At 30.5% G+C, this 25,301-nt stretch overlaps 1 protein-coding gene across 4 annotated transcripts in view; it reads left to right on the top strand.

Annotated features, from left to right (window-relative positions):
- LOC143225918 (putative phosphorylase b kinase regulatory subunit alpha) overlaps positions 1–25,301 on the top strand; it is a 90,192-nt gene that overhangs the window by 62,420 nt on the left and 2,471 nt on the right. For all 4 annotated transcript variants that reach the window (XM_076456149.1, XM_076456150.1, XM_076456151.1 and 1 more), the window contains exons 19-30: positions 1,450–1,626; positions 7,678–7,984; positions 11,239–11,320; positions 12,754–12,831; positions 13,001–13,077; positions 15,389–15,467; positions 18,538–18,667; positions 21,433–21,531; positions 21,857–21,900; positions 23,957–24,118; positions 24,287–24,340; positions 24,906–25,109. In XM_076456149.1, coding sequence (XP_076312264.1) covers positions 1,450–1,626; positions 7,678–7,984; positions 11,239–11,320; positions 12,754–12,831; positions 13,001–13,077; positions 15,389–15,467; positions 18,538–18,667; positions 21,433–21,531; positions 21,857–21,900; positions 23,957–24,118; positions 24,287–24,340; positions 24,906–25,109 — 1,493 coding nt within the window. The remainder of the gene's footprint in view (positions 1–1,449; positions 1,627–7,677; positions 7,985–11,238; positions 11,321–12,753; positions 12,832–13,000; positions 13,078–15,388; positions 15,468–18,537; positions 18,668–21,432; positions 21,532–21,856; positions 21,901–23,956; positions 24,119–24,286; positions 24,341–24,905; positions 25,110–25,301) is intronic.

The raw sequence follows: 25,301 nt of genomic DNA, 5'->3' as shown, positions 1-25,301 counted from the left end.
TTTTTGTGGGTTATGTGATATGTTGAATGGGGCATTGGCTCAGATAATATGTCCAACTACAAAATGTATAGTTTCATAAGAATTACAAATTCAAATTGCCCATATTGACAAGCTGGAATATAAAACCTCATGTCTTTTCTTTATGTTGAGATATCACTCGTTTTCCAATTCACGCACAGTGGCCTCACCCACCTCTTTCTCTTTATGGAAGTATTTCCTTATGTTTATATACTTCTGTCTGTCATGTGAATACCCAATCAAAAGCTCAGAATGTTTTTCTAGTGGCTTTCTAAGCCATTTTGAAACATTATAACATCTACTGATTCTTTCGAATCAAGATTTCTTTAGAAGTCTTTAGTTTGCTCAAATTTTTATACCTTTTTTTAAGACCTAAATACAGCTTTGTTACTAAGTTTGATAAATTCTAGTGGAATTTTATGGTATTGATGTACTAATTTGTGGTTATTTCAAATGTATATATAAACCTCAAAAAATTATTTATTATTATATCCTTTACTAATAAAATTTGAGAGGCTTACCAACCTATGGCAATCAGCAAATAAGTACAAAGTTTGTAACTATAAGAGGTATTAGTTTGCTTTACTTCTCCATTTACTGTTTTATGTTTTAAGAAAAATAATTTTATGAACGTATTTGTAAATAGTAGTAAGGTATATACATATATAATGTATTATAAATGATATGTGACTGTATTTTACACTAAAACATAGCCAAGACAGGCCACTTTGTAAAGACTGAAGGTCAGTTTTATATGGTTACAGTAGCGTGAGTGCGCGTGCACTGTGTTACTGTAAGTTATGTAATATTAGCCAGACATGACTGGAAGGTCAATATAATAAAAATAATAAATATATATAAATGTATTATGTTACAAGATTTAAGCTATTTATGCTAAACATTTCTGTTTTCGTGTTATAATTTTTAGTCATTCTAGAATGAAAAAAGTGTAGTTTATATTTATTTCCTAATTCTTTTATGGTGGTTATCAGTTTGATCAAACTGACAAACTTCATATGGTTAGGATAGAGAAAATAATAGAAAAAATAGTTTTTCTTAAAAACATTTTAAATGTATTTAGAGATTATACAAATAATATCTGAGATTTTTGGGACAAAGAATAGTTTTTTTAATTATAACATTAAAATCACTTCATGCTTGGACTAGTAATGAAACAGACTTTGTATTTTACAAATAAATCTTTAGCAAAAACACTTCATTAAAAAAAATGATTTTTATGTACAAAATACTTGCAGCCTTTACTAAAAGTCTACCAAATTTTGTGAAGGTAAACATACTGCATCAAAGGTATAAATACGTAACTCGTGTATCGTAACAAGCCTGTTGCATAAGTGTTAATGGTACATCAGATAGTTGATAAGTGATAGTGGTATGTCTATTTTTCAGAATTTTTTGTTGCTTTCATTTTAGGTTTGCACTTCATGGTAAAGGAGTACTTAGAGCGTGAGCTTCACAAGCCCCTTAACCGACCATCAATCCCAAAGGGTCGCCCCAAGAGAAAGTTGAGTATGAATCGCTCCCGTCATTCAGGTATCAGTGGAATCATCAAACGCACCCGCTCCATCCAAGTGGACCAGTATGATCAAGGCAAGTGGAGTGCAAAGAATGGTAGAAATGATGGTGGGTAGTATACTCATTTGTGTATGATCTCCATGATGTGGATCATAGGAAATGTTGGTACTGTTGTGCTTGTAGAGGTTTCTACATTGAATTGTTGTGTTAAGTGGACAGTACCAGGAGCATGAAAATTGCTGCATCTAAGAATTAGGATTTGGTTAGCATGTTTTTACGTTCCTTTTGTAATTTATTATTCTTTACCTGGTTTTCTCTTTACTTAGATTGAATTTTGGATTGCTAGTTTCTAATGATACTACAAAGTATCATCTGAACACTTAGCACGTTAAATGCTTTTTTTTTAAAGCATTAAACATAAGTAATGTTTATCAGTATCAGTTTATCACTTAGTTTTCTTATGTAAAATAATTTCTAGTATATATTTTCAATGAAGTTTATATACTAAGAATTAGAAATTCCTTGAAATAGTTTTAAAACTATGTTTTATTTATAGAAATTGGTTACAGTTGCATCTGAAATAACTTGCCTTTTTTTACAAGATGTTTTATAGTTTCTAAAGTGTTTAACCACTAAATCTACAGTTGTTGTTTAATTCAATAGTTTTATGCCAATCTTTGCTGTGGATCAATTTTATATACTTTTGACACCTTTATTGTTTGATTACCAAATGTGTAACAATACCCATACTAAAGTATTTTTGCTATGCATGTATTCATTTAATATTTAAGTAATTTTTAGGAATTAAAATATTAAAAGCCATCTCTTTACATCATCTATTGTGACATTGTTCATAATGCAGAATAAACAAACCTGCATGACTTACTTTAATACTTTATACTTTATTGTAGCAGTCAACACTTCTTTGTGACTTGTTCACAGTGTAGAATGTACCCTTTCATTTGTGTAAGAGTTGCAAAAAACCTAATCAAAAAGTATCATATGCAGTAAGTCACTAAAACACTTAAAAGATTGTTAATAAAATAACAAATTTCAATGGCATTACTACATAGAACTAGATTAAAGGTCTTTGTCTGTTGTTTTGTTTTTTTTTTAAGTTGGTTTTGAAATAAGTGAGTGAATGAATATGAATTTAATTTATTGAAGCTTTTGTAGAAAATGGGATAACAGAATTGGTTTTTGAGTTATGTTTCTTTTGTGAGGGATATTTGAGAAAGAATACTGTATAAAGATAACTGTGTGAAAAACTAAAAAAGGGTGTAATTATGAAGTCTTCTAATATTGATATAAAACTTTTAACTCTGAAAAAAACTTCATATTGTACAATACCTCTTGTATGAAGTTTGAATATTTCAATTTCCAGAGAAAGTGTTCCTGTAAAAAAGCTAATTGATATTTTAGGATAAAATTATCTTTTTTTTAAATTTCCAATTTCTGTTTAATTAGAAATACATAAATATAGTTAATGTTTTGAGAATTCATAAAACATGAATGCAAGGGGCAGCAGTAATTAGGGCTATTAAGTAAGTGTAATAGTACCTTATGACCTTCTGTAATTAATCAATTCATATGTCAGCTGTTGAGAAAGAGGTAATGTATATTATTTTCTTAGTCAACAAGAAATACAATTAATTTTATTGAAAAGGTAAACATTTATCAAAACTCCATCAATTTTAGTAAGATAATGAGTGAGTGGTGAATGCAAAATTGTGCATTATTGTTAGTACCTCTATTGTGAAAATCTGCTGTTTAGGTATGTCACATCTTTGAAATATCTACCTAAATAGATAATTTTATCCTTTCTGAAGGAACTGAAACTAAGACACAAATAAACCATAAATTAAACCCTGTGTGTGTGTGTGTTGACTTTGTTGTAGAGACTTTCGGTGAAGTAACAAATACAAAGAGTGGTTGGAACATAATAGCTTGATAAAGTTTGACATTATTAAATTGTTTAAATTTGATATAATGTTCTTTACTACTCAATAAAGTTAATTTGTTTTTTGGTATTTTCAGCAAGCAAGTATTAGTATTTTAGTGGATTACAAAATTAATGATTATAGTAAATCATCTTATACCTACTTTTGCACATGTTTATTAACAATGTAAACATGTATATAGAAAATTAAAGTAATAAATATCATGTTCATAAATATTAAAAAAAGAAAGATTATAATCTCATATTTCCATTAGTCCAGCATATTCCATACTTTTTCAGTTCATGGCACCCTTAGTGTCTCAGCAATTTTTTCATGGCACTCCTAGCCGAAAAGAAAAACCTAACAGTTCTGTTTATTAAGTGGTTAGGTCCAAACAACTTATTAAGTAATAAATATTTATGTCTGAACAACCTAGTAATACACATAAATTGAAAGTAAAAACAATATTTTTATTTCATTTTTAAATAATCAGTTACTAATGGGATGTGTGCACCTCTTGGGCAATGTGCAGCTTCTCGAACTTTGGAATCAGATTGGACACCTCTACCCTCATTTCCTGTTCTATATTGATTTTTGCTCGGTGTTTGCTTTTCATCACAGCAACTGCTGAAAACCCAGCTTTGCAGAGATATGATGTCTCAAATGGAATTAGAATTTGCTGAGCTTTAACATTTAGCAGCAGATACTCATCTTTCACTGATGTATCAAATTCAGTTAATTCCATGCTGCCAAATTTTGTTTCTAAAGTTTTGTCACAAGACAGATCAATAAGACTTTCATCTTCTGCAGAGGTAAATTCAGATGGAGTCTTGAATTGGTCTTGGATTCATGCAAACATCTCCATCTTTTCTGGAACATAATTTTGAAACCAGTCATTGAAATGTGTTAGGTGCTCCTTAAAAACAGATTTTAGTTTGTGGGTCAAATCAACTTCATTGGATGTAACAAACCGCTGTAACAGGGAGAAACAATCTTTGCCACCATATTCATTCATTTTTCTTATCCATAGTAGTAACCTTTTTCTGAAGGCTGAAACCTTCTTTGCGAGTTTCAGAATGTGCAGAGAGAGATTCAATCCATACAGTTTTTCAAAAAAACCACGTGGGAGAGCCATCACAAACTACAGTGGTACACACATCTTTGTTGTACTCATCACAGAGTTTTTAAAAAACCTCACCTTCTGTGGCTGAGTTCTTATAAAATTCACCACTTTTAACACACTTTTCAGGACTAGATTCAGTGGAGGACTTAGGTGCTTTGATGCAAGGGCTTCCTTGTGGATTATGCAGTGGGTCTGCAGTGCATCAACAGTTTTGCTTTGTATGAGTGCCTGCAATCCTCCATAACACCTGGACATAGTGACCTTCATCAGTACAGATGTCAATGCACTTAGTCCAGTCTAACTAGTTTTCATATCTAAAAATGTCAAAGATCTCAAGTCTTGAGACTTTGTACTTGCAGTGATACTTTTACAAAAGAGAAAGTCTTCCACAATTTTTTCACCATCCACGAATCGTGTGTAGCAAATCAAATGAGCATCCTTGTCACTATCCGTTGTCTTATCTTGCAGTAACCCAAATTTCTTCTTTTTAATTTTTTAAATTAACTAATCGTTGAGGTCTTCGGCCATATGTTGGATTTTATGACTGATAGTGTTGTTGGATAAAGGCACCTTTGAAAGCAGTCTTCTCGCAGATTCATCAACCATAATGTTCACTATATTTACTGCAGCTGGTAAAATCAGTTCTTTTGCAATGGTGTGAGGCTTTTTACATTTTGTGACTTTATATGCCATCTTGTAGGATGCTAGCAAAGCATTGCTTGGTATTGATGCTTGTTTCAAAAATGTACCTTTTTGTTCTTTCAATTTTTATAACTTTATTGTAAAATAATCATGGGATTTACTAGCCATGTTAGAATGATTGGTTTTTAAATGGCATTTTAGTTTATTTGGAAGCATGCACTCTGAAGCCAAACCTTTTAGACATAATACACACTGCAAACATTCTTCATGAGTAACATCTACTGAAATAAAACCAAAATCTAGATAACTATCATCATATTTCCAATATTTTTGTTTCTTCACAACTTTGCCACTGGTCTGTGGTTCACCATCCTTTTCTTTACTCCCACACAAGAATCTTTCTATTTTTATGTACAAGGACTAAAATTCAACGAAATAATTCACTGAACTTTGCTACACCTTGCAGACACTTGATCACAACACCCTTCAGTTATTTGGATTGCTGATGGACCTGGAGAGTTGACAGGTACTTATATACAAAAATCTAAGAAATGAGAAAGTTCAAGAAGTTACTTGCATAGCTGAAAGTACAAGTAAACAAAATATGTGTCTCAAATTTTTGAGAATGTCATCAAAAGGAATGTAGCTCAATCTAATGCTAAAACTGTGAACTATATTTGATATGATATAGTAGTCTGTCAATATTGCTGTGTTTTCCTTGAAAATTTGAATGCCCCTGTGAATTTGCTGTGGCACCCTGGGGTGCTATGGAGCACAGTTTGGGAACCACTGCATTAGACTCATCAGGATCAATAGTGCTTTTCCAGAAGATCTTTTGGCTAACACTAAGGAACATTTTGAAGATTGCTGTAATCCACGTTATTGAAAGTAAATTTACTTCTGTTCTATCTGGTAGAGGTTCTGTTAACAAAAATGGAGTAATGTCAAATCTATTATATTACTTACAATAAATTATTGTTAGTAAATAACAGTTGGTTCATGTATACTAATACAGAGTGCATCGAATATCAGTTGGAACAGGTTGAAGGTTTATACAAATTTGTAGAAGGTAATTAATATGTCTGCCCTAAAATCTGTACAGTAGTTTTCAATGACATTAATTCAAGATCAGTTATTTATAATTGCCATCAGCAAAAACAACAAAATCAGTAATAATTTCTTCAGTGTTACATATACACACATCTATATATATTTCTGGACTTTTTTGGCAATTTTTTATATGATGTGATGTAGTAGTCATATCATAGTTCTATCTAAATTGGATAATCTATTATTATTATCATCATCTGTATGTACCATTTATTTGATATTTTTATGTTTAAAATGTTCTTTAATGTTTGAAAATTTAAAAAAATCAGTTTGACAATAAATAATAAAAAATATCTTTCATGTACATTTCTATAGATATAAAGGTGCCTGATTTAGTAAAATTCTCTTATAACTAACAGTAGAAACCACAACACAACAAAAGATTATACAAATGTAATAGTTATATTTTTGTGTGTAAATGCTTTTTTTAAACATAAGGATATATGCAAAGAAGAAAAGTTAAGTGATATTGCCAGACATACATAACTTTCGTAACCTAGCAAGTTATCCTTGATAAAAATACTAAAGAGCTCCAAATAAAATTGTTTAAATACAAACGTAGCTACCATTTCCTTTTGTATTTATACAAATAAATGTGGTAGTACTAATACTGCCACTACTGTTACTGCAAGCAGGAGAACATGAAAATAATGCATGTGAAGTACAGTCAAAAACAAAACCTCCATTTTCCATTGTAGTTCCGAACTGTATAATAGTGTTCATTTCATCTTGACAATGGAGGAAAAATGCATCCTCAGTGAAACTTTCTTTTAGACACAACTGTATGTGTATATTCAGTAAATGTATGATCCACTAGCAAGCTTATTAATGTTAAAGATGTAGAAGAAATAGATCTAATTAGTTAAAATATTATAATTAAAAAGTTAAATGCATGTATAGTTTTTAAAATTTTTGGTTTCAGCACATAACAGTGCCATATTTGCATATCTTTATGGAGTATTTTGTTTTGTTTTTCCATTGTGCTAATGCTAATAATGCAATTCTTTCTATGTGCAACACCAATAGGTGACTTGGAATGCTGAAAAATGCCTTGTTTTAAATTATCCCTGATGTATGCATTTAAAAAAAAATGTATGCATGTGATGACAAGAAGATGTGTAAAAAAAAATCAATCATCAAGAATGATTCGCAATTTAATCTCAGGTTAATATTTGTTTGTAAACTATAGGTACTCTTTGAAGGGTTTTAAAGTTTTGTTTTACTTTATTATCATGAAAGTTTAAATATATTTAAATACCTATTTTTTAGTCAGTGTTTATCCATTAATTAATAGTTGTTCATGAAATTTAGATCTTGCTAGACTCCAGTCTTCCTATGACAGGCATACAAGGTCACCACCAGTTTCTCCTGGAGCTGAAGTAATCTCTGTTCATTCAGAATCTTCATACTCATCACCTACAGAATCTGGAGAGCACAGTCCCTCACCACTTCAAGGAGAGCAAGAGGAAGATGACCAGTGGGAGTCATTGACTCGGGTCCGCACTTCGTCAGACCTTCAGTTTGAACATGTGACTGAGGATGAACTGTTGACTATGCTGAAAGAGACAGATAATCTTGAGGAGTTAGGAGATCTTCTTCATTATCTCGTTGTTACAAAGTATGTCCCAGTTATTATTCATAATAAAACTGTTGTAACATAAGAAGTGTTTCCTTTATTTTTGTGATTACAAAGTATGCCTGACATACTCTTTTTGTTAACCTACACAGAAGGTGGGGAACTTTGGTTATGAATTGTAAGGTTTTAGCTGTATAACTATTAGTGAGAAGAGGTTTTAGTGCTTTCAAGATCATTAAACTTAGTTTTAAAAACATTTGAAATAATAATTAAATGCTCACTCACTTTATTTACAGTTACCGTATTTTACACTTTGTAAGAAGCACATTTCTCTTTAAAAATACCTTGAAAATTTTCCATGCATCTTCCAAGACAAAAGTGATGGTTTAAAGCAAGATGTTAGCTTAGGGTCTACTCAAAACAGCCTCTCATACAGACTGTAATCTAATTACTTACCAATAACAAGAATTTTCAATAACTTAAAATGTTCAATTTAACTAATATTGTTGATATACTGTGATGAATATGATGTATTTGACTATACTTACTCAGTAGGCTAAAAAAAATCAAGGTTACATCACGATGTTGGTTGATGAGTTAAAATATGTTTTCTTAGAATTGTCTTTCCGAAATTAGAATGAGTCTTCCATGATGTAGCGTCTCACAAGGCATACAATATGGTAGTTACAGTATTCCACCCACTTCTGTTTGAAGTATTTTCCATTGCTGGTTACCCTCCATCATGTGCAACATCTACTTCATGAAACGTAAAGCCTTGTACTATTTTTAAAATCACATAGAATGTAATTTCCACAACTTCTGTTAAACTCTAGTTAATAGTGTAGTATGTTTTCTAAGCAAGCCTAACAAATACTTTGAGTTTTGGATCTTTTGTATATTCTGTAAACAATTTGTTGTTTATATTAATTTTCTTTTAGTCATTAAGTGTACTTGATACCTGTTTCATTAAACATTTTGATGTACAGTTTGTCTTTTATTATATAATTCCAATTTTCTTTAGCATTTATACTCCTACTATATCTTACTTTATTTAACTAAACATTGTATTTATCTGTTTATATACTATCACTTTGATATAATTATAATAACTATAGTGATAAAGAGTTCTGTAAAATGCTATTTATATATTTAGTATAATACTATAAAAGTTATGGTTTAAATTTCTTTCATTATCTTTCCCAACTGATGAGTTCTGGTATTGAACAAAAAGTTTATTGGTCAGTCTAAAATGGTATTTATCATAAACCACTGATTTTGAGCTGTAATGGCCAAATTGTGAAGAATGTGGAAAAATAAATGTTCTTATCTTGTTTTTATGTTAATTTTAACCATATTTTGCCATTTTACTGCTTGTAAACTATAACATCTCAGAACAAGGAATTTCTTATGTGCTGTCTTGTTTGGTAGAATGTAATTCACTTTTACAATACTCCTTAAAGATGTCACATAGAATTAAAAACAAAAGATTGCCCATAGACATTCCATATTTTTGTTTGTAATATCATTCTAGAGATTACAGAAACTTGCATGTAACATATTGAGAATATTGCAGTTTTAACATCTTAGTATTTGTCAAAAAAAGTGATTTATCTAATTTGAAAATGTTTTTTTACTATGGCCACAGCCAGAGAAACTAGGAAATATAGTACACACAAAACATTTTAAACCAAGTCAAGTCACACTAGACTTGTAGAGGAAAACTCCATGGGCTTGTTTAATGTTGTGGTAAAAGAAAACACACATATGTCTTGCTAAATTTTCTAGTATTAAAGTGAAAAAGATAAAACTCTTGTATGCAGTGCTGATTAAATTTGACTGAAACTGAAAACTCATTAAAAAAATATAATTATCCATGACATTTAGTTTAGTAAATCTTAACTGAAACTTTCATCAATCACCAGAAACTTAATAATCCCAGCTAGTGGTAAACAACATTGTCCACCTATAAATATTAAAATGGTATAAAAATAATATAAAATAATTTTGATGATCAACTTTCAAGAATACTTTTTGCAAATAAGAAAAAAATTAAAATATTATTTGGTATCTTAAGGTATGTACAAACATGTTGTGTTGGCATCTCAATACAAATACTATACATTGGCATGAAGAAAAAACTGGATAAACACAAAAGAACTTCAAAATTGCAGTGCCAAAACTGATATGATTGATATTAAAATACTTATTAGGTATTTGGAGACAAAAAAAGGAATTAGAAAATCTGCTGTTATCATTAATAACCTAGCTCATGATATCAGTTAAAACTTTGGTCAAGTAATCTTTTGACAATTTTTGTTTATTTTTTATAAAAAAAAAGTTTCATTACATACACCTTCAGGTTACTTGTTGCCAAATACATTCAAACCATTCTTAACAGTATCTGCACTTTAGTTTATAGACCGTGACATTATATTAGTGGGGTTTATACTAATTTACCACATTATTAGCCATGCTATGTGATGTAGTAAATATCACACTTATTTCAGTATTTTATTTTTGCTTGAAGTCTATACAGTGAATACAGATTTCTAAATATATAAAAACTTCATGTTGATTCTGATGGGTTTTTTTTTTATTAATGTGTAATCAATATAAAATATTAAACTAATCTACTCATTTTCAGAAGTAAATTTTTGCTGTTCTTTGTAAACTCACTGTGATTAGACTTTGTACCCTGCATAATACTAATATTTCACAACATTTAATTTTAAGGTTTTTCAGTCATGATACTCAGTTAAGGATTTGAAATATTGTAGTTTAGTAAATGGAAAGTTCATTGCAACTGTCCCTGAACTTAATTTTTTACCCTACAGTATAAGTATAAATGTTATTGAGAACTTTATTCTAGGATATTTTATAACCTATAAAGTTTAGCTTTCTTTTTAAGCTATATCTGAAAGAGCTGTTTTAGCATAAGAAGTTTTAATTTCAACTAATAATCAGTATTTTTTACTGTAAGTTAGAAATCACTACCTACTGCTTTATTCTGTCACCTAGAATGGTTTAGGCTAATGGTGTAATTCTTGCTTTTACCTGTAAAATAGAAAGTCTTAGTATAATGGTATGTCTGGTTTGGGAGAACTTCTTATACTTACTATCATACAAAAAATTTTTCTTATACTTGCTGTTTTTGCCCTTTTTTGACTGATAAATATTTAAGTTTTTAAATTTAACAAAGTTTAAATATTATTGTCTTTACAAAGAGTGTTCATTATTTATATCCACTTTCTAAGGCATTACAAAGTAATGTGAAGAATTTTTAAAATTTATTTCAGGGGCTTAAACTTTGACACTGGTCTTGGTCAGCCTAATGACCATGTAACTATCAAGGATCTTTTGAAGGATCTTTATGAAAAGGTGTGATATCTGATATTTTATTTTATGTGGAAACATTTAAAATTCTACGTACATGGTTTTGAATATGTTTCATTTCTCCAACATACCTGGATGTGTTGATTGAATGCATCTGTATGTGATTTGTTTTATTACACTGCAGAAAACAAAACAACTAAATGATGAAATAGTCAAACTTCAGGAAACATTCCAACATGTTATGTAACTTCAAAAAATATAATGTTTTCATAAATCATATTTTATATAAATACACAGCTTTAAAAATTGAAAAGATATTTCATTGTGAAATATTTATCAATCAATTAAGAATGCTTACCTGTATTGTTGATTTTAATTACTGATTTTATATTTTTTGTAAGACATTTATGTAAGTTATGTAATTTACATGTATGTAATTTTTATTTTACAAAAATGAATTATATCTTTGTGTTTTTGTAGTACTCTACACACAGTTACACTGTGTTTGTGATCACTGGTGTACAATAAAAATAACTTTTTTTTTCATCGTAAGAAACCCGACTTTTTTAGACATTTGTTAATAGCAAACTTTTGTTTTAATATGTGTAGTAAGTTTTGAAATCATTTTATAATAATTATCATATATATATATAAACTTTGGTTATATTCTGAGTTTCTTTGCCATTCAAGCATTTAGGCTTATAAGACCTAATATAAACATGACCAAACAGAGTAGTAGTATTAACAAAATAATATTTGAAATATGATGAAGAGGAGCCCACTCTCTAAAGAATAAAATTTGGAGATAGCTTGAATGGGCAGTGCAAGAAATGTTAATATGAGTGTACAATGTTTCAACATGCTAATGTTATCATCAGGTACAAATGATTTAGGTAGGCACAAGAATGTATATGAAGAATGGGACAAAGACCTCTTTGTCTTGCAGTAAACTGTCTTGGTGCTCAAAACAAGGATCTTCATTTAAAAAAAACTACACAAACATGTTATTGGTTCACTAAGAAAAGGCTTCCAGTCATACCTCCCCTTCAGTTGTTTCATGCCTCAGGCAGTTGGAAAATGAAACAAGTATTCATGATATTTCATATCAAGGCATACAAGTTAAGTTGCTCTACTAAATGCCTTAGAATTTCTGTGCAATCAGCTCTTCAAATTATTGGTAGAAATCATCATTCATGTACCCTAGATGGCTTATTGAAAGCAAGCAGGAACAAGTGGTGTGCTTTAGGTGTGACAACCTTATGATAGAGGCTTTTGTAATAGAAACTATGTTGCAGGATTGTTACTGTCAAGATATGTTGTCATCAGATAGAGCATAAAGGAACATGACAACATGTGTACTGTGATGTATGTGATGTATTTTTTGTGTAAACATTTGAATATTTAGCTTTTAAAGATCTATGGCTTAAGAGTTTTACTATAAAATGCTAACCTCACTATTATATTTTACATTTTGGCAGGCCTGTCATGAAAAAAAATGGGCTCTTGTTAGACATATTGCTGGGATGTTAGGCAAGAGAGTAGAAGATCTTCCAAAGGTAATGCATTTATAGTTACAATGTTTTTGTAAAGTTTTATTGTTTTCTGCTGTTAAGTTGAATATGGATAAATTTTGATAAAGGAACTGTTTCTATTATATTAAAAACATTTATTAAACTTTTACCATTTCCTTTTGTAATGTATTTTAATGATCTTTTTTCATACTAGGCTGTCACTGATTTGCTAGTAAGACAAAAACAGTTTACAGTTGGGATGCCACCATTCAGTGAATATACCATTACTAGGTAAAGTAAAATAATTTTTACTGAGTATTATTGAGAGAGAATAATTGTGTTTTCACGTGCTTTATCTCTCTTGTGGATAAATAGCCTAATAACATAAACCTTTAAAGAAATAATTTAAATATGGTTTCTACTAGTCCTAGAAAGTAATTGAAAAAGGGCATCATTGTGAAGATTCCTGTAAAAGTGTACATCAAAACATTTTTATCCAGAAATCTTCAAGCATCAGTAAAAGAATAAGAAACATTTATTTTCTGAACCAATGTTTTAACTCTTATTCACAATCCATCAGTTAACTTACTTATTCTGAAAGAAAGTATAGTTCACAAGGAAGCTGATTAGCTGATTTTTCATCCCTAAATATTTAAATTTTCATTTACTTCCTGAACTGTATTTAGATAGAGATTGTGTGAGTAATATGTCAAGGGCTGACAGAGCATTTAATATTGGATATTTGAGGATATAAGTAATTTATGTTGCATCTTTATTATGTTACTGGTTATCCATGTGAATAAATTTCACATCGGAAGAGATACTGATGGACCATGTGCAAGTTGTTCTGTTATAAATTTTGCTGCTGTGCATGGAGCTTACCATGATTTTGTTAAAACCTGAAACATCTGCTTTAGAGTAATGTAACTGCATTTTATGAATTAAAAAACTTGGAGTGTGTACCAGGAAGTTTTGATAAGCAGTTGACACAAGTAATCAGGTGCACCTAAGTGATTAGCTGTGGGAAGTAATACTGTTTCATTATTGACATTAGTGAAATGAGTATTGTGTTGGTATATCAACTGGGAAGTTAACAAAAATGAATTACTCATAATATCACTTTCAGCTTTGACTAATGTGTCTACAGTGTTTCCAAGTTGCATTGTTTCAATAATGTATTTTCAGTTTCAGCCATTTTATTTTTTGTGTGAAACTGGCAAATGGAGGTTAAAACTGATGGAAGGTGTATCCCCACCATAATGGAGGTACTACTTTTTTAATCACCTCCAAAACCTAGGGTGTATTTTATATCCCACATTATAGCCTGTATCCTTAGTATCCTTTCAATTGGTGTATCATTTTTTTATTTTTGTTTCAACTTGTTTGTGTTTGTAACAAACTATGTATGTATATAGATGGTATTAGGGTACAAATGTAACTACAGTACTTGTTCAGTGTGAAATTGCCATTTGAACTACTAGCCCATAAGAGATGTCTTTAGATAATAAACTAGGGAAGACAGAGTGGAGAAATATTTTTTTCATCTGTACAGAACTTCTCTGTTTGATTTGCTTAATAACTACCACATTTATATAATCAACTTTCATGCCTTTACATTGAATGAAAGTAATTTTAGTGCTTTATTGTTCAGTATTGTTCTTCAAGCAATAAACAATATAAACAACATCTCAATCACTAATTTATTAGATTTGTGGATTTGAGGTTTTGTGCTTTGCAGCCTGTTTCCACAAAAACAACAACAAAAAAACCAGTCTACACTTTAGGCCAAATGTGTATTATAAAGATAGTGGTCAAATCATACTATCTGATTAGAGTAGCCCATAACATTACAGTGGGTGCTGTTGATCAATAGCATGCCCCATAGTTCATTTCTTCAAAATTAGGGAGGGCAAGTGCAGGTAGCCCTAGAGTAACTTTGCATAAAATTCAGACAAGCAGTCAAACTTTATTATGTCTGCTGTATCCTGTTGAGCTCTGATATTAAACAAAAGGTTTACTTACCACCAGATATAAGAGATATGATGTGGTTGACACTTTATTCTTCACCCTTACTTATAAATTCTTATAATTTTATAGAATGATTTGTATGTTCATTAGGTCTAGTATTCTGAATGTAAACTTAAACAGTTATGTATTACTATGTGCATGTACTTTATTTTAATTATCAAGTAAGTTTAGTAAGGTTGCAAAAGAAGTACTCATGTTTTTTGTAGATTAGACAGTAAAACGTAGTAATTTTTTATGATCTAGAAAATAATTATTTTATATGGAAACTCCATGAAAATTCGAGAAATTGTGATATTAGCCAAGAGTACAAATCTTAAATAAACTTCTAAGAAAAGTATCCCTGTCAGTGCTAAGTAGCTACTTTATCAGTAAGAAAAGCTAAAAACTTGTGATTGGATATATTAATGTAAATATTAAAATGGATTTCATTTATCTAGAATTCAACCTGCTTTTGATTTCTTAGATAATCTTCCAGTTAGAGAATCACTTGTATATAACTGTGTTATCATGTACCCCATTTATTTTCAAAATCATTACCTATGTTAATATATAATTTTGAATTTCATTATTTTAGACCTCTTCCATCAAAAGAACTGAGAATACTGATAAACAAAGCTTACAGAGAAGATCAGAGTACAGCCATGTTAACACAGGTACTGAATATGGTTTTTTTATCATGTTAAATTCATAACTTTCATAGTGTGTTTTAAATATCCTTTATTTTGCAGGCAACTTTTTGCAATGAGAAACTGTTGCTATTGTACTGAATGTTGAAACATAGGTTGTTACAAAGAGGCTCCCAATATTATACTAAAGATCTAGAATTAAATAAGTTGTAACTGTTAAGAGTTCTGTTAGAAACCAATTAATTACAGCATAATAGAACTAGCTAGATGCAACAAACAAATTCTTATGAAGGAACTTCCATTATTGTACCAAAAACTCAAGTAAATGTTGCTATGAGATTGTTGTTTGGAAAGTGCCACTGTGATACTGGAGACATAACTAGATATAGATGCTGGGGTACAAGTTGCTATTGTTCTTGAAAAATTGTTAAGTAGAACTACTACACTGTTGTTCAGAAGGTATGGCAGGGTCACAGGAAGTATGGTTACTGTTAGACTGAAGTAGAAAACTGTTTGTTGATGGCATCAAATCTTGTTGTTTTTACTAGGTATATTAATATTTTCACAGATCACTTGTTACGAAAGATCTAACCAGGCATAGCTACAAAACTGTAATAATAAAACTATTAGTTGAATACATTTTATTATATAATACTTAGCATGCATGTTGATCTTTCACAGAGAGCCTGTTACTAAAGATCTTGTTAGATGTAATTTACAAGACTGAAATTAGGAAGCTTTCACTAAGAAGAAAGGTTTGGCTAGATATAGACAGTCTAGTCACTTCTGTTAGGACTCTTCACACATATAGAATATAGCATATTTTTCAAATGCAGGATAGACTTGTTTGAATGTTGTATAGTAGTAAGACATACCATTGTTAGTCTTAAAATTATCAGTAAGAATAAGAATCTGATAGAAGCCCATCTAGCAGAAGCATCATTATTAGACATTATTTCTTAAACCTGCTATTCCAAGACATTTTTAAAAATCATCAGTCAGTCAACTGTGAAAGATGACTAACGAAAGAAAGATTTCTGGACAGACTTTATCCTGATTAATTGATTCATTCAACACTGATCATGATTTAGCTCTCATGTGTATGATGTGAAGTGTGTTGCAAAACCTGTTATACTCCTTCAGAAAATCAATTGAAAAAATTATAAACTTAAACACAACCAGCAGTGTATATGACTTTAATGTAATTGATGAATGAAAAGATGTTAAATGTGGCTGGCACTTAACTCATATTTCTTCTTTCATTTAGTAATGATGAAGTAAATATATGAAGATAATGACATAAGATAATCAGTTGATTTTATTGTGCTTGTTTTCAGCAGAACAAGCTGCTGAAGTTCTTGTAACATTGTGGGGAACATTTTTACAGCTGTAATTGAGTCCTTTGATTTCTTCAGTAGGTTAAATAACACCCAGAGTGTATCTTAGCCTTGATTCCAGTGACATTATTTTTAAATCAGACTTTGCTTTACTGAGTAAATTGGTGGTATGTTAAAACTAGCACATTTGAGCTCATTTTGAGAAAGAAATATTGGTTAAAATCAGTATCAAAAATGCACAAAAGATGGAGAGAGATTTACAATAGTTGCAAGGAGAAATCCTACTAGTCATGGTTCAACAGAGTAGTAACATTTGTACTCGGTGATTTGGTTTTTGAAAGAATTAAATGTCCTGTTATTGAACATTAGTGTTTTTCTGCTGTTATTAGTGCTCAGATTGAGTAGATACACAATATAAAAGCAGTAATGCACTTAATTCTGCATGAATAACTAAATATTATGTTAAAATGCATCAGCTTCTTTTAAAAATAACCCATTTTATACTCTTCCTTCAGACTGTGTCATTAATTATAAACTCTCTGTCCGTGTTGGTAACCACTAGATTTTTTCAGTCTGACCTGTTTTCATCCCTGTTAAATATAATGAGGTTGGTTTGTTAATTATTGTTTAGGATCATTCTTCTGTGAGATATAGATGGGAGAAGTTTATTGCATCACTCTTAAGTGAACAGAATTATAAAAGATTGAGTTTGTTTGCCTTGCAAGTGTTTTTCAAATATTGAGGATGTTTTGCCTTTTGACTAGTACTTAATGTTATATGTGGAGGCTACTCTATTGCTTTGACAGTCATTTTTATAGAAGTAGCATACAGATGTTAATCGATAAAGCACTGGTTTGAGAAGATTGTAACTGTTGGTTATTAATTCTTTAAGATGGTCATGTATTTTGTCTCTTTTATTCCTTCATAGAAATTTGCAAGATTTTGTTTAATATATATATCTAGCAGTTTAAGTTCAGCCATCAATAACTACCTCTGTTTTAAGCATCTGTATTTATCCTGTCTCTGCCTAAATTGTTTTCATGGATGTGTTGTACATCTAATGAGATAAGAATACAATCAGTCAATAAAATAATTTTTAAAAAATGTATCGATATTCAAAATAGAATGTCTATTTACATAACTTTTCTTCCTTAATACATGGGATTATATTGACTTATGATAAAATCAAGCTACTTATTAGGTAAACACTGAAAACCAACCCAGAAATAAATATGGATAATTAAATATAATCCTTATATTCTCAGGTATTATGATTAGAATTCATTGTTTTATAGTCAACATAAGTTTAAACTAAAATATCAAAAATAAATTTCAAGTTTTTACTGAATTTTAATAGTAATATCTGTGTTTATTGTTATGTTATTATTTATCATATAACAGTGAAAGTAATTCATATTATCTGTACATTGATAGCAGCATGTAAGGTTTCTTGTTCTTTTAATGAGCTATTACTTAGATGTCCCCTGCTGGTACAACAGTTAGTCTAAGGATTTACAATGCTAAAATCAGGGGTTCGATTCCCCTCTGTGAACTCAGCAGATAGTCCAGTTTGGCTTTGCTATAAGAAATAACATGCACTCATACTAGATACTTTACCAGATTGTTAATATCTCTAAGTGATGTAATAAATATTTATTTGTGGGATCTATTTTTCTTTTAACAATCATGTAGATTTATATTTATATATTTTTTCCTAACCTGTGTTGATATATATATTTTCTCTCCTAACCTATTTCTAGGAGTTATTAGTGTATCTTGCTATGTTTATCCGCACTGAGCCACAACTTTTTCATGAGATGCTGAGAATTCGGGTTGGACTTATCATCCAAGTCATGGCATCAGAGCTTGCTAGGTCATTAAATTGTTCAGGTCAGTGTTTTAAGTAACTTGTACAAGTAAATTTTGATTTATATTATTCTGTTTATTGGGATATTTAATATATCATGAATAGTAGAACTTCCGAACAGTGATAACTAGTTAAACCACAAGTGCAGAGTTCAACTTGCCTCATTTTCTGGTAATTTAATAAAGCAATGTATATAGGGAAACGTATATCTTTATGTATTACTTCTGAGTATAATGTACAATGTCCTCAGGACACTTTGTTTTCAGAACTGTCAATCATAGTAATTCATAAAACCATTTAATATCATGAGCCTGTAAGTTATCTTATCAAAAATATCTTGTTTTATTTATTTAAAAAATATAATTTTAACTTTTAGGTACTTGTTATGTAGACCTAGAAGTCTATTTATTGAGAAACAGTAATGTTACACCACGAGTTTCTGTTTTTTGTCAGGTTAAGTGAATTAATTCAGCAGGAATAATAAAACCTTTATGTGTGAACATATGTTATTATGGTTTACATATATTCTTCAACAATTGTCGAAATTAATACAAGGTAAGTGCTATTTACTGCAAACAGTTGGGCATGGCTTACTGGTTTATGTGCTAGACTGTTTTCAGTGAGTAGCACTTACCTTGTATTACTTTTGACAATTGTTGAAGAATATATGTAAACAAGTTTCTGTGTTATGTCAGGTTAAGTGAGTTAATTCAGCAGAAATAATAAAACATTTATGTGTGAACATATATTATTATGGTTTAAATATATTCTTCAACAATTGCCAAAAGTAATACAAGGTAAGTGCTACTTACTGAAAACAGTTGGGCATGGCTTACTGATTTATGTGCTAGACTGTTTAATACACTTTCAGCTATCAGTGTGTCATAAGAATGACAGTCAGTCTTATTATTTGGTTTAAATCTCATGTTATGGTTGGTACTTTGAACTGGCTGCCTTTCCTCCAAGCTGTGGTGAAACATAAAGATTGCTGTAACTAAACCTTAACTTTCTCCACCTGACCTTTTATTCCATGTTTATATAAGACAGTGGTAAGCAACACATTAACTAATATGCAGGCTATGCTTGCATACTTCAAGGACTGTAAAGCTCCCTTGACCAGTTAAAAGCCAAAAATCATTCGAATTGAGATTGGAACTCTGTGGGGGCCATTCGATCATTTGAATCATTCCAACAACTGCTTTCTTAACTACGTAATTTCTGCAAAAGTTGGATGAGTGTTCAGAGTCATTATCTTCTTGGTAGTAGAATCCTTTACCAGTAACACACAAATCACTGGGTATATCGTGACAGATCAGTATCTGATGATACTTGCACCGATCCATTATTCAGTCTATTTACAAATATCTACTATCACCTCAGCAGAAAAATACCCCCAAACCATCACACTGCCTCCCTTATGCTTCATGGTGGGTACTATACATTGAGATAAATGTCTTTCACCTTTCTTCTTCCTGATGTATAACCTACACTTTGAACCATGTATTTAAAACTTGGACTCATCCATCCATAACACACTTTTTACCGATTGCCAGCAGTATAGTTTTTGTACTCTTTAGCAAATTTCACTCACTTGACAATATTTTGAGACTGAAGTAAAAGTTTTTAACTGCTACATGACACATTATTCTATTCTTGTTCACTCTTCTTGGTACTGTAGATCTGGATTATTTTCTGTCATTTGGTATGTGATTGTTTAGCTCACTCTTGAGATCAGGGACAGTCTTCCTTCTGTTCTGAAGGCTGCATAAATAACATCAGTATCATTGAATTTAGGTGTTCTGTCTCATCCTTTCCTATTTTCAAATTTACCTGTCTCATTCTCACAATCTAGAGTGTACTTGACAGTGTTTGAAAAGCATTTTAAGTTTATAGTAATTTGTTGGAGAGTCCAACTAGCATCAAATAAAGCTTTTATGTGAACTCTCTGCTCTACTGACAGTTTTTTACACTTTTTTGAGCTGTGGCAACAGGTTTTACAACAAAACATAATGAACACTGTTTATTAAGGTTTATTTGTGAAGTGCTGTTAAATTGATTTCTTTTAGCATATAACAGTACCATAAGATATCTCTTTGCTAGCTTCTTTCTTTATAATTAAGACTACATGGGGTATCATGACTGATTTCAAACCCTAAATTTGATAAGTATGTTCATTTTAGTAGAACCTTTATGACATGCCCTTGGTACAAGTATATGTGAGCTCTAAAGAATGACAAGTATTCTCACCCTGGCTCATTTGGTTGTTGACAAGGATCAGTGAACCATTACCACAGTGTTGAAATTTACATTCCGTAATGGCATCGAAGAATTAGCACCATAAAATGGAAAGAATGACAAAATATTATCTTGTTTTAACACTTTTACACAGTACTTTATAAAAAATAAATTTTGTTTTATGTTTCAAGCACTGATGCACCTGGACTTAAGCTCCTATTATATCAAACCATTAGGACTAAAATGTGTGATAAAAACCATACAAGTGATTTTGCCATTAATTATAGGCCTATTAATTTCTAATGCTTCACTGGCTTTTGTTGTTGTTGTGTATTGTTTTAGGATGTAGGAAGCATAGGTTGCCAAATGCTGATATAGGGTGTTGTTGTGGCTAAAAGTACCATTACCTAATGAAGATTATAGCACATGTTGACATACTTCATATTTTTTCCTTCTATCACTTTAAAGTAGCATCTTGAACTGTATGGAAACACATCAAAAAGTCCTACATACTTTTAGTCTCCAAAGTTTGAGAACATTTATTTTTGTTTAGGTGATGAAGCATCTGAACATTTATTGAATTTGAGTCCATTTGAGATGAAGACTTTGGTTCACCATATTCTAAGTGGCAAAGAATTTGTTGTTAAAAGTAGTAAGTTTTGTGCATGCTCACTATTAAAATTTAATTATTAGAGTAATTTACTTTCTTTTTGTTTCTAAAAGTATATTTAGTTTAAATTGGCAATAAGCAAACTTAATTGTTTATTATTATAGAACATTATACATAGAATGCATTATTTTGTGAAAAGGTATGTTGGTTGGCTTTATGGAATGCAGGAGTGAAACATTATTATAAACTAAACTGGGTGTTACACTGAAATAATAATTTATCAGGTCTCATGAAATATAAAATTTCTTTACTATTAATTTTCATATACCCAGAGTTATGTAATGTAATAAAAATTATTGCTTTTCAGTTCGAAGTGGGGTTGTTTCAGTGGCAAGCAGTAAAGCTAGCAAGGTGAGTTTTTTAATTATTTTACTTTATCATATAAACTAATTTCACTTAATATCAATTTTAAATTGTACTGTTTATGCTTATCTTAGTTTAAAGAATAAAGATGGATATAAATAGCTTCCATTTGTCTGTCTGGAACTTTTCTCACAGATTTTTTTAATCAAACTCTACAAATCTCATATTATTAAAAGGCATTTGGATGAAGACTCTGGTATTCCAAATGTGGCCTGACCAGTAATCTGTGCAATGAAATTATAACATATGAAACTTGATTAATTTGTTTCATCTATGTTATTGATGTAAATGCAAAAGAGAAAGGTCTGAAGATTGAGCCCTGAGGTACCACACTTGTGACATTTGTTCAATTTACCTCAGCTCCATTTCTAACTGTCCTCTGTTTTTTTTTCATTTCCAGCCATTCTTCAATTCAGTTTAACCTATCCCTCCACTCACACAGAGATCATTTTTATACAAGCCTTTCATGTAGCACTTTATCAAATATTTCCTGAAAATTCAGCTATACCAAATCTACATTCTTTCCCTTATTTGCATAAGCAGTAACATTTTCAAAGAATGTCAAAAGATATCTCAGGCAATATTTTCCCTCAGTGAAACTATGCTGTCTATCCAATAAATTTCTGAAGTTTGTTAAATGACTTTGCAAAACATCTTTTAACAGACTTTTCAAAACCCATCCTACAACTGATGTAAGAATAATGGGTCTATAATTACTAGGACAATTTTTTTCACCTCCCTTGAAAGGAGGAGTTACGTTAACTGACTTTCAATCCTCTGGTACCTGTTTAAGAACTGACAAAAAAATAATTGTAAGTGGCTCACATAACCAACCCTTAACCTCCTTAAAAACCATTGGGGAAATATTATCTGGCCCAGGAGCCTTATAATTTTTTTAACTTAATTTTCCTTAACCAGCTCAAAATTAATGTAGTCATCTTGTTTCTATGTATCAAATGTTCAAGATGTGAAATACTTCTCAAATTTGCCTTAGTAAAAACCAAAGAAAAAACAAAATTTGATAACCCAGCCATCCCATTATCATCAGATACTAGCCTTCCTTTATCATCCCTCAAAAGTTCTATCCTTATTATAATATTTTGTTTACCCTTAATGTATTTAAAGAAATCTTTACTGTTTATTTTTACATATTAAGCCAACATTTTCTCGTATCTCTTTTTTGATGTCCTAATATCCTGTTTCACCAATTTTCTTGATCTTCTAAATGTCTTTTCATACCAGTCATTTTAAATTTCTTAAATGTTGTGCTTTTCTTTAATCTTATCTCTTAAACTTTGTGTGCCAAGCTGGTTTTTTACTTGCAGCTAGCCTTGAATATTTAAAACTTTAAAATTTTTCCACATCTGCCCCTCCTAAAATCTTGCTGCCATTTCCAATAGTCTACACTTTTATTTATTTATTGCCTCTATTTGAATTATGATGGCCTCCAACTTCTCCTACAGCATACAAACTCTAAACAAAAATTGCATTTTTTCAGTACTAACTTTCTTAAAATTACATGCCAGTCCTGAGTTCTAAGACAAAACCCACTTATTTTACCCATTACATCTATAAAACTGTGAACATTTAATTTCTACAGTAGTCTTAACCATTACATTTGTACTTATAGCCTGAAAATAAATACTCATTACCAAACATAAGTAGCCTCTTGTTACCATTGTTGTTGTCATGTCTGACATTTAAGAACCAATTATATTATTTTTTATCACCACATTGTCTTACATGTACTAAGCCTATTTTAAAGTAGTAGTAAAATTTACACCACTAAACTATATCTGACCATTTTACCCTTATTTCCTGAAATTACTATCTAGTTATTATAATTAAACCAAAATTCCTACAGATTATAATATTACTATTAAATAACTTTCAGAAATCTGCAAAATCTTAACTTTACAACATCTTCTGTCTTCATTTGTGCCCTGTATATTATTAGAAATGTAATACTTTATCCTGAAATATATGTACATTTACACTGTCAAGATATGTTGTTGTAAACCCTGTATCTGAATATATTTTATAGAAAAGTGTTGTTGATAATTTTCTGGGACGAGAAGGATCAAATGAAGACATTCATTTTGAAAGTGACCGTCAGGGTCAGTGGCTTCGTAGGCGCAGGCTAGATGGAGCTTTAAACAGAGTTCCTCGTGGTTTTTATCCTCGAATATGGTCCATTCTTGAAAGAGTAAGACAGATTTTAATTTTGTTTTGTAACATTTAAAGCAACAATTAATTACCTAAGGATTGTTTTATCGTGACATAGATATTTCCTTTGAAAGCATGTATATATTACAATTTTTTTTTTATCTCAACTCTGCCCCTATACACACCATTCTTTGTTTTTGTACTACAGTGCCAAGGATTATCAATAGAAGGAAAAGTTTTGTCTCAGCAGTTGACTAGAGAGGTAATGCTGTTTTCTATTCATCTAGTATGTTTGTTTTTAACTGACAACTGATTTTTGCAATATCTAAAATGTGAAAGTAAAATATTTTATATATATATATAAAGATACCTGTTTTGTGTGTGTATTCACATGACGTACCTTTCATACTATGTTTTATTGTCAAAACAACATTTCCTTCTGTTTTCTATTATAAATTTCTTTTAGTTCACAGTCTACATGGGTATATAAAAACAAATAAAACAGTAAGAGCACTGAAACTTATTAAAATAAACAGTTCAGATAACTTGTTGATAATAAAAAACACAACATAAAATATAGGTAATGTTGGTATGTAGATGCTCATGAATTAACTAAGTATCTCTATGGTAACCTGAACAGTTGTACACTAATCAATAGTATAAGATGCTGTAAATGTTATAAATTTAATTGTAGGCATGCTGTTGTAATTTAATTACCCCAGTAATGTATTTGTTATTGCATTACTTACTTCATTATACTTCCTAATGATATTGCATCATTAATAATACAATGTATTGTAACATAAAATGACCTTTTTGGTTTCTAGATGACCCCTGGGGAGCTGAAGTTTGCACTACAAGTTGAATATGTATTGAACAGCATTCCTCAGCCAGAGTACCGTCAACTAATGGTTGAGGCCTTGATGGTGCTTACACTAGTAGTGGAACATGACTCTGTCCAAGATTTAGGTAGCATTATTAGCATAGAACATTTAGTCCACAAAGCTAATCATATCTTTCTGGAAGATCAGGTAAGCTACCTCTATTTATACCCCAGTTTTGAAAGAACTGAAACCTTTAACTTAGAAAAACGTGGCTGAAGAATCAATTAAACTTTTGTTCAAATTTTATACTTTAAAAGGCCCACAATTTTAATAAAAGTACATATAGGTTAAATTCCTATATAAAATTATTATAAATGTAACAAAAACAAAGCCTGAATA

This window comes from Tachypleus tridentatus, chromosome 9 (assembly GCF_004210375.1).
Source record: "Tachypleus tridentatus isolate NWPU-2018 chromosome 9, ASM421037v1, whole genome shotgun sequence".
NCBI lineage: Eukaryota > Metazoa > Arthropoda > Merostomata > Xiphosura > Limulidae > Tachypleus > Tachypleus tridentatus.
Note: the sequence above shows the minus strand (reverse complement) of the source record. Positions and strands in the feature narration are given on the sequence as shown.